At 35.3% G+C, this 12074-nt stretch overlaps 1 protein-coding gene across 1 annotated transcript; it reads left to right on the top strand.

The window, feature by feature from the left end:
• The first annotated feature begins 2541 nt into the window (after positions 1-2541).
• On the top strand, positions 2542-11497 carry LOC133674828 (protein arginine N-methyltransferase 1.5-like). The gene is made up of 23 exons (XM_062096092.1): positions 2542-2905; positions 3339-3444; positions 3570-3679; positions 4156-4245; positions 4356-4421; positions 4692-4771; positions 4864-4939; positions 5036-5122; positions 5576-5660; positions 5857-5948; positions 6087-6122; positions 6283-6351; positions 6675-6740; positions 6895-6948; positions 7029-7103; positions 8187-8279; positions 8376-8479; positions 9192-9240; positions 9330-9416; positions 9681-9786; positions 10502-10589; positions 10886-10979; positions 11150-11497. The coding sequence occupies exons 1-23, from the start codon at positions 2765-2767 to the stop codon at positions 11231-11233; spliced, it is 1938 nt and encodes a 645-aa protein (XP_061952076.1). The 5' UTR covers positions 2542-2764; the 3' UTR covers positions 11234-11497.
• The last annotated feature ends 577 nt before the right edge of the window (positions 11498-12074 follow it).

The following is a 12074-nucleotide window of genomic DNA, read 5'->3' as shown; positions in this document are numbered from 1 at the left end:
AAAAATTTATCTCTTCGTGTCTCAAAAATATTTTTGGATTTTTGTTTCTGATTTTTTTGGTATTTTTGAATAAAAAGTGTATATTTTATAAAATAATTTTTGGGGATCCAAAATTAGGTTATGACAAATGTGATAGATTAAAAAATAATATGGGGTAAAATTGAAAAGCATTTATAACTTTGTAGCTTATTCTAAAATAAAAAAAAATCATAATCAAAATGATAGGGACCAGATATGAAGGAAAAAGAAATTGAAGTGGTTGTTCTAAAATTTTGCAGGGGAAAGTGCAAAATCTTAGGAGGAGAGAGAGAGAAGAATAAGGAAAAAAAAAATGGTCATTAACGCCAAACCAGAGGCGCTTCTGGTACACACGCTCACCATTGTGTAAAGGCGGCAAGATATTCAAAATGCTACCTCAGAAGGTGGCGTGGTGTGTGGTAGTTGGACGACCCCACATGCGTTGCTTGAATAGCGCAGGGGCTGTTCACACATTTAAGACTGATTTTCTTGCGTACCTTATAGAGCTTTGTTTGATATAGAATTTTTTACTCGCTACGCCCTTACCCTAAACCAAAATAGCTTGATCTGACCGAACTTGCTCTAATGGAAGAATTCTATCAATATGAAATTTCTTGGTATGAGTTTAACAAGCATTCCTTTATAGCTTGAACCACGTGAAAGCTAGCCCTCCTCAATCCCAGTCGTATTCGATTTAGAATTCTTCTCCCCCTTGACGGAACCACCTTAATGGAATTCCGGCTTTATTAAAAGCACCTGCCAATAAGTTTTTTTTAAATAATATTTAATATATGTCAATTACAATAATATCTTTAAGCAACATCCAAAACTATAACAAAACCAATGTAAAATGATCAAAAAACTCTTATGAGAGAATTATATATATATATTGTCTATAACAACATCAAAGTAATTGCACTATTCCAAAAAAATAAAAGGACTAAAACACCCCTAAGTAAAAGGCATTAGATTTTTTTATTCAAGGTCAAAGTAGTAATTTTATCATGCCAAAAAAGAAAAAGAAAAAGAAATGACATATCTATAACCCCATGCAATGTTAAAGATAACTGTGTCATAATGAAAGACAACTCTTCCCCAACACCTAGTTCAATGGTTTTTTTTCAAGGACAAAATTGTAATAATACTATTAAAATAAATAGTAATTTAAGTCTTGTTGCATGGTAAATTTACTAAGAGATTGTTTTTTTGTTGTTAATTAGCATTGACAATAGCAGCAATAACAATAGTAGTAAAAGTAATAACAATAATAAAAAGAGGAGCAGCATCAACAACCATAACAACAATAACAATACAAACAATGATAATACTAACAACATTAATAATAATAATAATAATAATAATAATAAATATTATTATTTTTTTATATAAAAAATATAAACCCACCGTATAACACGACCTTATCTAAGTGTATCGTATTGCTAACATTCTTTAACTTTAAAAAACTCAATAAAAACTTCTTGACAACAACTACGGACCCTCCAAAAAATAATAGTACAACAACGTCGTTCCAAAACTGATAAAACAAAGGTTGTCAATTCCGTTCCGTTTCATCCGGAATGACTGAAACATTTCATAACAATTTAAAAAACAGAACAAAACGGAACAATTTTCATCTCGGTCCGTTCCGGATTTTTCGGCTCAATTTCAGCCGAAATATTCCGATTTCATTCCACATGTTTCGTTCCGGTCTTGAAAAGCCATTGAATCAAATTGAACCCAGTTCAATTTAATTAATTAAACGACCCAAGTATAAAAAACTTTTTTTTATTACTATTTTCAATAACAATGGTATGAATAATAATATTGAAAATTATTATTACTATTTTCATTAATAATGATATTAATTTTTTAAAATTAGATTTATCACTAATATATGGTTTATATTCATGTTGTTTTTTTCATGTTTATACTTTGTAGGAATTTGAGCAAAACAAGAGATGCTTTAGATCCCATTAGCCTTGATAACATTGATCTAACTTTATATTTAAAATATTTGTGTTAAAACATTTTACTTTCATAATATTTTGATATTTTATTTAAGTTGAATTGCTTTAAGTTAAAGGTCTATTTAATCTTGACTATTTAAAAATATTTTAAATTTTAAAATTATATTTGTTTGGCATTGTGTTTGTATTGCATAATTTATAATTAATTTATCTTGAATTTGAATTATATATATATATATAAATAAACAGTACAATCCTGAAACAATATGCAAAACACTCTAAAACTAAAATATTTTATTCTAATTAAAAAATAAAATATCTACCGAAATAGAATTTACATCATGAAAACTATAAAAGACCCCAATCAATTATTAAAACAATCTAATTAATTGCGGCTTACTCATAAGTCATAGCCCAAGGTCGGTCAAATCAATTGCTGCCTTTTCTTTGCTCTCGTTATCAATGGTTTGGGCCTTTACATGGAATGGCCCAAGGAGCCCCGATCGAGTATAAGTAAGAAAAATTAAAAAACAAAAAACAAAAAACAAAAAACAATAGGAGAATATAATAATGGTCTTGTTGGTTGTGGTGGCGGTGGCTGCCATTACGGTTCTTCTAATTATTGAAATTGAAAAGTTTTAAGTTCAAAAAACCCTACTAGAACCCTAACTAAATAGTATATAGTCCACTCTTTTTGGTCTGCAATACACAAGTTGCATTTGCAGTAATAGTAAGAGGAGTAGTTGAGCAGCGGGAGGAGAAAAGAAGAAGCAGCAAAAATGCCGCTGGGTGAAAAAGCAGGATTTGAAAAGAGCCAATCTCGATACTGTGGAGTGGAGACAGAGTTCAACGATGACTTTCCTCAGCTTCTCAATTTTAACCTCTCTACTGGCTCCTTCGATTTTGTTGTCGCTCCCCTGGTTCGTCCTTTTCCTTTCTTTTTATTTTATTTTTTTAATATAATATAACACAATTTGATTTCTGGTGGCTAGTTAGCCATTCACATATCTCCTTTTTTTTTCCCTCTTATTATTTGTGTGAATGGTAGTAGGCTCAATATTGATGTTTTGGCAGCCTTTCCTTTCGCCTTTTTCACAGTTGCAGTCTGCAGCATTATTCTTATTGCTGCTTCTATTCCTAGGCTACGCTACCCTACTCTAGGCTTGGCTTCCAACATTAACGTCTTATAGTTATACTTTTATTGTTATTAAGCTCTTGCTTATATTGTGAATACATGATTTTAGCAGCCAATTATTCAATTTGATCTATATATCTGTATTTTGTGAGGTCTTTTGACGTTATTGCATAATATTTGTGATTATATCTATGCAACCTGGTTGGTGGCTGGCACAGATGAATCCCACATATCGGCCCAGCTTGTTGGAAAAAGATGGGGTTCTTCCATTTGCTGCATCAGACCTTGTTTTGAGTCCTTCCCAGTGGAGCAGTCATGTTGTTGGTATCAACTCTTCTAGACCGCATTTTAATTCTGCACTTTGCTTCGGTTTTTTTTTTTATATAATTTTCATGGCATGCATCCCTTCTAACTCTCTCTCTCATGTCTGAATTCTTGTTTTTTCTCAGGAAAAATTAGTTCTTGGATTGACTTGGATTCAGAGGACGAAGCACTTCGGATGGATTCCGAAACCACATTGAAACAAGAAATAGCGTGGGCTAATCATCTATCTGTACAGGTGAATTTCAATCCTGAAATTTAAACTGTTTCCTTACTTTATTCTTCTAAAGTTACTATGTATTTCAGTTGCCACTACCCTCATATGGCACAACTTTGACTGGAAAATTGTGGAGAAACCAAAAACTTGATTAAAAACCGAACCCTTTTCTGTTCCATGTCAATAAGAAGGCAGTCATAGGAGGTGTATCAGCATACAGAAATTAGTTTGTTCAAGACAAATTTGATGTTGATACCTCTTCTGTTCAGCATCTTCAATAGTTGTCTTCTTTCCACTTTTGTCTGTCCTAGAGAAAACAAAAGGCACAGGCTGTTGCACTTTTCCGGTGTACCCCATCATGCAACATTTATCCCCTTCCTGGTGTTCATTCATCTTTAATGTTTGTGCTGTGGTAGTTTTTTGTGCTCTAGATATGGTTCTTTGAGAACAACCATTTTAAGAGCTTATGGTGTTAAGGCTCTCATTGTCTGCTGCAGGCATGCATTCTTCCTCCTCCCAAGGGTGCATCCTGTGCTAATTATGCCAGGTGTGTAAATCAGATCTTGCAGGGCCTAAACAATATGCAGGTACCTTTCTTCATTCAAATCAATCTCTCAATATTTTTTCCTTGATTAGTGATTTCATTTCTGTTCTCTTTTTGGTCATTGTCTCTATTCTTATTACTTCTTTAATAAAGTTGTGGCTTAGGATTCCTCTGGTGAAGACTGATGATGATGCTATGGATGCGAACTCTACTAGTTTTGTAAGTGACTTCCCTTTCCATTTTGCCTTTTTCTTTCAATTTATTAGATTTATAATATTCATTCCAAGTCAAAATGGTAAGATATATATATATATATATATATATATATTTACAATTGTACCTGGTCTTAAAATCTTCAAAGCACAAGGATTTGGCTTGGTTGAAATAAATTTTAATGGAATACCATGTGGTCTAATGGGATTATTTTCATTGAAAACTTAATAGAACATTTTATGTTGCTCAACTTCTTTTTCTTCTTTTCATGCACAGATTGATTCCTGGGAATTATGGAATTCATTTCGTCTTCTCTGCGAACATCACGGTCAGCTGTCCATTGCACTTGATATCTTGTTAGTCTAATCTCTCTTGCATTATTTTTTAATGGTTGCCAGTTTTTTCACCAACTTTATTTGATTAATGATAATAATTGCATGTTCTCTAGGAGTTCCCTGCCTTCAGTGAACTCACTTGGCCGTTGGTTTGGAGAAACTGTTGCTGCAGCCATAATCAATACGGATGTGAGTATATTTTGATATCTATACAGTAAACTAATTGATTGCATGCTGCTCCTGTAACCGTGTGGGTTTTAAATGGAGCTTTGTTTAATTTACCAGTCCTTCCTAACAAATGGACGGGGTTACCCATGCCTGTCAAAGCGCCATCAGAAACTGATTACTGGGTTCTTTAACCATTCAATACAGGTATATAAAGAATTTTTTCTTGGCTCCATTGCTCATATGAATTTTTTTCTTACCGTCTTTTGACGAGTTCTAATATTTCTCCCTCCATGCCGAGTAGCAGTATATCTTACAATAGTTTACTCGGTATATCTCACAAGTGATTTGAGTGTTTCATCTCATACTCTTGTACATCAATTTTAATTCTCTGAATCAAGTCTCAGATATGGTCATATTAATGGATGACCTGTTATGATTGATCTTAAGGTGATCGGTATTAAGAAACTTACACATATTTTACTTGTTGCATAGGAAGAGCAACATTTACTTGGAAACCTTATGAGACACATATTCCAGTGTATTCTGTTGTTATATTTTGATTTTGCTCGTATAAATTGCTATTATTGGTCACAGATATGACAAATAATTGCCAGCATGCAAATTTACTAACCATGGTCCTCGGAAATATCTTCTCAGATTGTAATTTCTGGCAAACCTGCACACAGTATTCCCAGACCAAGTTCAGATTTAGCAGCCAATAATTTTGATAATAATGGTGAAAGTAAGTTACTGTAAGTTTTACTGTTGGTTTTTAAGTTGTACATGTCTATGATTGCCACTGTTATGCTTATTTGATTGTGAATGTACTTCCTGAACATCCCTCTTTATATATAATAATCACTCTTATTTATGTTTGCGTGCATAAACACTTGTGTTTTTCAATAGTAGACAGCCTTAGTCCATGCTTCTGTTTATAGGTCCCCAAAGACATTCCCTCAGGCCATATTTGGACTATGTTGGCTTTCTCTTCCAAAGGATGGATCCCCTTCCCGAGCAAGAGCGTTTTGAAGTAAATTGCTTTCTCTTGTGCTTTCACACACACGCTAACACACCCCATTCCAAATCATTTTCCCTGTTAGATAGGGATGATTACTTTCTTTTCTTCCGATGCTATTTTTTTTTTGACTGCTTTAATCTCTTATGCCAGCTTGGTTACAGGGATTTCCTACAGTCTCCGTTGCAGGTGAGCTTTTCCATCACAGCATCTAGTCTTATCTCATTGTCTAAATATTCTTTCTCAATGTATTTTTGCCCAAAGTCAAGTCTTTGCACTGCTGTTCTTTTTGGTGGCTTCTTGCATTGTCCTCAAATAACTATTGGGTGCATCTGCTACTGTAATTCAGCCTCTCATGGATAATCTAGAAGCCCAAACATATGAGACATTTGAGAGAGACTCAATGAAATACATCCAGGTATGATTAATATTAAAGTTGCACCTGTTTGTCTTCATATATATATATATATACATATACATATACATATACATATATGTACATATGGTAAGACATGCTGTGGGATGCAGTTGAAATAGTCACCATCTTTGGATATTCAATCATGGACAAGTACAGGCTTAATGTACTGAATTGATTGTCACTGCCGAGATTAAAACCTAGAGATTGAATTGGGTTATAAATATTCCAATTGATAAATGGGTCAAAGATAAAAGCTTTAATCTAGTATCCAACTCCAGATTATCAGATGTTATAATTTTATATCACATGCTTGTATTTTGTAGTACCAAAGGGCAATCAGTAAAGCTTTGCTGGACAGGATCCCTGATGACAAAGCAAGTGCAACCACTGTAAGCTACCATTTGCCTTTTCACATTCTATTATGGCTGACAGCCCACTTCTATTTTGTTGGTGTTTATCTTCTTGTACCACATTTATTACCAAATGAACATGATGTAGTTACGATGCTAAGACATGATTTATGCATTTGTAAATTTTGGTCAGGTACTGATGGTTGTTGGAGCAGGACGTGGACCTCTTGTGAGGGCATCGTTGCAGGTGTTTTCCTATGCCGTCTGCCACTTGTAACCTGTGGTTGTTTTTATTTGTGTCTCATTCTTTACTTTAATTGCTTACAGGCAGCTGAAGAAACTGGACGTAAACTGAAAATTTATGCCGTGGAGAAAAATCCCAACGCAGTTGTCACACTTCATGTGAGTTCCAATGGTAGTTATTATGTCTTAGATTATGCTTGCCAAAAATATTATGCTTGCGTGTGCAAACTGTTGTACATTATAGGGGTGTTCAAAAAAACCGATTAACCAATTAAATTGAAAAAACCAAAAAAAATTTAACTGAAAAAACCGAACCGAGAAAAAAACCGAAGAAACCAACTTAAAAACCAAAAAAATCACTCTGTTTGGTTCAGTTTCGGTTTCAGAAAGCTGAAACCAATTGAACCGGACCAAAACGAATCAGCTCAAACCAAATTTGAGCAGAAAAAAGGGGTATAAATAGTTTACTTAACCTGACCCTAAACCATATTTTCCCATTTTCCTTTGACAGCAGCTGCCCCTTCCCTTCCAATCTCTCTCTCTCGTTCTCCCTGTTCTTTTCCTTTGACAGAGAGTAGCAGACCCAATCCATTTTTCCCCACCCCTTATTCCCCTCCTCTCTCTATCTTCCTTTACTCGTAGCCCACCATTTCTAGTGCTGATGTGATTATGCTTGACTTAGGCTTTGGCTTGCCTATTTTAAACCTTATCTCAACATGCTTTTTTCTTTTCTTTTTTATTGTTTTAGACTTGATCTTACTACTTGAGTAAGGAAGGGTCCTTTTAAGAGTGCAGACTTGATCTCCCCTTTCTTTTGCTTGGTTTTCTTTGACTTATTCTTTTTAAGAGTCCAAAATTATGGTTTCCTGGTTTTTAATGCCAAAAACCAAACGTGACCGAACCAAACCGGTTCAGTTTGAACTGGTTTTTGGTTCGGTCCGGGTCATATTCTCAAGAAATATCATTTCCTGGTTTGGTTGGATTTTTTGACCAAAACCAGACCAAACCAGACCGTGAACACCCCTAGATTATGTTTACCAAAAATATTATGCTTGCGTGTGCAAACTGTTGTACAATATCAACTTGGACATTCATTATACGAGTCTAGAGGATCCCTCAGGAATTGAACTACAACAGATCCAATATAGTTTACTGTTCAGACATGTGTAAACACGTGCTTTTTTTAATCATATTTCTCTAATATCTTGGATCTCAGAGGTAACATGGTATTTGTTGCAACAGAGCTTGGTTAAGTTAGAAGGGTGGGAAGATATTGTTACCATAATTTCTTGTGATATGCGTTTCTGGGATGCTCCTGAAAAAGCTGATATCTTGGTATGTGATTATTTTGTGGTTAATCTGTTAGGCATATCATTCTGGATGTTAATGACTACCTTCTCATGTACGTGCCTTCTTTTGATTGCTTTCCAGGTTAGTGAATTACTGGGTTCTTTTGGTGACAATGAGCTATCGCCTGAATGCCTTGATGGTGCCCAAAGGTTCTTGAAGCAAGATGGAATCTCAATACCATCATCGTATGTAAAATCTTTTTTGTTGAACTGTTTTAAAACTTGTTCTTCTAATATATTGTACAAAGTTATGGTGAATTATCTGTTGCCTATGTGTTTATGTTCATCACATATGTAGGTAAGAACAATTGGAAGTTATTGGCCTGAATAAGTGATCTTTCTACCTGGGCCCCCTAGGGCCTCATTGGTGCCAATTCATTCTCTGTGTGTTTATCTTGACATGTTATCATCAGTTTATTGAGCAGCATAAAATGATACATTGATCTGTGTAAATTTCCAGGCTCAGATTGTAATCTGTTGTGATGAACATTTCACTTGATCAATAGTTAATCCTGCCCATTTTGGGGTAGAAGGGGCTTTTCTGTTGGTGTGCCTTATGGATCTTCTCCGAGTTGATGTCAAATATAAATTGGCCATGGGAAAATACATGGGAATTTTTCTCCCAGAACCTTGTAATCACTTACAGAAAAGACAAGGTTTCTCAGCCAAAACCAGACCATTATATGACATGATTCTTATTCTAAGCCAGGTCCTCTTTTTGACCACAATGCCGTATATCTGTTTAATACCTAGCAGTTACATCCTTAAACATTATACATTGATGTTCCTTGAAATATATTTAGAATCTTGGTTTGGCAGCCAACATGAAGATTACTTTGGGAATTTAATTATAAATTGTGAAGTGCAATGCTTCTTGATCCAAAATTTTCTTTTCCAGGTACACTAGTTTTATCCAACCACTGACAGCTGCCAAGCTATATAATGATGTATGTCCTTTGAATTTTTTCCTCTGTTCTTTTCCTGTTTCTACTGGAATAATGTTATTGGTTTTTTTCTTTCTTTTCTTTTTGTGCAGGTTAAGTCGCACAAAGATCTTGTACACTTTGAGACTGCATATGTTGTCAAAATGCATAATATAGCAAGGCTCACCCCTTCCCAACCTGTAAGTCACTTCACAGCATGCTAATTGATATCTGGGCACTGTTTAGGTCCATGTCTTTGTGAAATCGAAGTGGCTAATCCACTGCATTGCATGCCAGGCCTTTTATCTAATCAGTTCTTGATTCTTAGCAATTAATGAATTCTTAGGCGATGATTAATTAAGCAAATTATGTGTTTTGTGCATTGTTCTTTCTGATCTTTCTTCAGCTGATAAAACATTTAGATCAAATGGTTTCAGCTACTGATGTATTCTTTTTCTGTACAGGTCTTTACATTTACCCACCCAGATTACTCAAACAAAAAAAGCAATCAACGCTACAAAAGGTTGCAGTTTGAGATACCAAGTGACACTGGATCAGCTATGGTGCATGGTACGCTGTAACCAAGTCATTCCTATTTTGTGCGTAAAGTTTTTACTGTTAGATAGTGTTACCAGTTGATTACCATTTCTGGAATCTTGACTTCTACTCCTACTAATTTGATTTGCTGTTGTTTGGAGTATGATCTTGAAACTCTTGACAAGTTAGAAATTGGACATTGTAGGAGAACACTGAATTTTGATAGATCCATGCCTAACTTAATCAAAGTTAAGAACACACGTGTATGAATTTGAGTGCGCACATTATAGAAATGTGGTACAGAAATAACTAAATGCAATGGAGATTCCACTTTGCTTAGTAGCTGAAGATCTCATGCAAATAGTTTGAGGAAAGATTGGATCAACACAAGGTTAGTCAAAATATATCATGAAATGGAGAACCATGGTATGGAAATAACTAATTGCAATGGAGGTTCCACTTTCTTAGTAGTGAAGATCCCATGCAAATAGTTGAGGAAAGAACACGAGGTTAGTTAAAATATATCAGGAATATAGAACCAGCTAGGCAGTTGGGACTTTGAAAACTTAAACTGTAGACCATCATATAACTCCACTATTGTGCTCAGTTCGAGGTTCAATCATCCTCTGGTATCCTATTGAAAGTTGATTCTCTTCTACAAACAAGTTACTTCTTGCAACCTTTTGAGATGAGTAAGTTTGGAGTATTGTTTCTTGAAAGCCAAAATTGTATTTTCCTTTTTGCACAGGATTTGCTGGCTATTTTGATGCAGAGCTTTACAAAGATGTTCATCTTGGCATTGAACCATCAATGGCGACACCAAACATGTTCAGCTGGTATAACATTTGATTTTGTGCATGAATTACTCATCCACAGTTCACAAGTTCAATGAGTATATATGGATTGGGCGTTCCTTTCACTGCCCCCCTGCAATCATGATTTTTATATTCCCTTCTCTCATATTTCAAATACCCACCTGTATTTTATGTGCCTGGCATTGCAAGTGTTGAAAGAATTCTAGTTAATTCAGCATGTATTAGCTTAGTTTTTTGGCTGTGATAACTGGTGAGGTCTAAAATATGAGAACGCGTGCCTGAATATTATTGTAAACGGGTGATTGTCTATTTTCCAGGTTTGCAATATTCTTCCCTCTTAGGACACCAGTTTGCGTAAAGCCTGGTTCTCCTTTGGATGTACATTTTTGGCGATGTTGTGGTTCTTCTAAGGTTAGTACGTAATTGGTTTCATAATTGCTGCTTTTATTATGATTATTATTTGTGTTCATACAGCTTTTTTATTGCTTAGCATTGAGTAGTGTATAAAGAATCTCTTAGTCATATCCTTGTTAGCAGAAGATGGATCCATCTTGATGCTCGAAATGATCTGTTTGATGCAGGTTTGGTATGAATGGTGTGTGGCATCTCCTAACTCATCAGCTATTCACAACAGCAATGGTCGTTCATACTGGGTTGGTCTCTAGGGTTTTCCTAAATTTTATGGAAGCATTTATTATAGTCATGAAGGGCGGGTACCCTTGCAATACCGCGGACAGGAACGATGTCAGTCATTCTGGGAGGACGATGAATTCTGGGTCGACTAGATGTAAGACTATGTTAATTGTGCTGCCCTTGTGCAAGAGCGGGTGAAATATACTTGGATCCCTATTCAAGCGAGTCGTTGTGCAAGTTACTGGCTGTCAAATATAGCATTTAATGAAATTCCAGAATGTTTTTTTTTTTTTTAACCGCCACAACATTTTTGGGAAATGAATGCAGCAAATGGATTTTCACAAATTATTTTAATTGACCGCACAAACTAATTAGACCTGCTCATGGGCTCTGTTGTTTTTTCTTGACCTGGTAATTTATTCGGGCTGCATCTTTAGCTGTTGTCCTACGGACATGACCTTTGAGACTTGGCAAAGTTAGGCCCCATCAAGTCTTTCAAGCTCGAACCGGCCTGTTGGACAATCAATAGAGTGCTTTGTAGAAGAGATTATTAACTGCCCTACCTGCACATTTTCTGTTTCATGACGAGATCTAATGAGCTTTAGACCATCCAAAAGCAGCAACTTTCATGCCGACTATCCTATGGTTTGAACCCGAGATTTCTAAATGAAACCCTATCTTATAGAAACTCAAATCTTAATGACTGGATTGTGCGTTCAACGCAAAGTGCTAAGACTGGTAACCCCCGTTGCGTTTGAGTCGAGGTAGCTTCCATCGGATTTGAAACTTCAATTGTAATCTCCCGTCCAGTTGATTTTTAACATTGAAAACATTTGAAGAGCTTGGCCGACAACCCATTTGCGAAATTTGGCT

This window comes from Populus nigra, chromosome 15 (assembly GCF_951802175.1).
Source record: "Populus nigra chromosome 15, ddPopNigr1.1, whole genome shotgun sequence".
Classification (NCBI taxonomy): Eukaryota; Viridiplantae; Streptophyta; class Magnoliopsida; order Malpighiales; family Salicaceae; genus Populus; species Populus nigra.
This window is presented reverse-complemented; position numbering and strand designations above follow the sequence as displayed.

Excerpts from the sequence above, each read along its gene's own strand:
- LOC133674828 (XM_062096092.1), top strand. The coding sequence starts at position 2,765 with ATGCCGCTGGGTGAAAAAGCAGGATTTGAAAAGAGCCAATCTCGATAC. Across the intron at positions 4,772-4,863 it reads TCCATTGCACTTGATATCTT|GAGTTCCCTGCCTTCAGTGA; the intron begins GTTAGTCTAATC and ends CATGTTCTCTAG. Across the intron at positions 10,980-11,149 it reads GATGTTGTGGTTCTTCTAAG|GTTTGGTATGAATGGTGTGT; the intron begins GTTAGTACGTAA and ends TGTTTGATGCAG.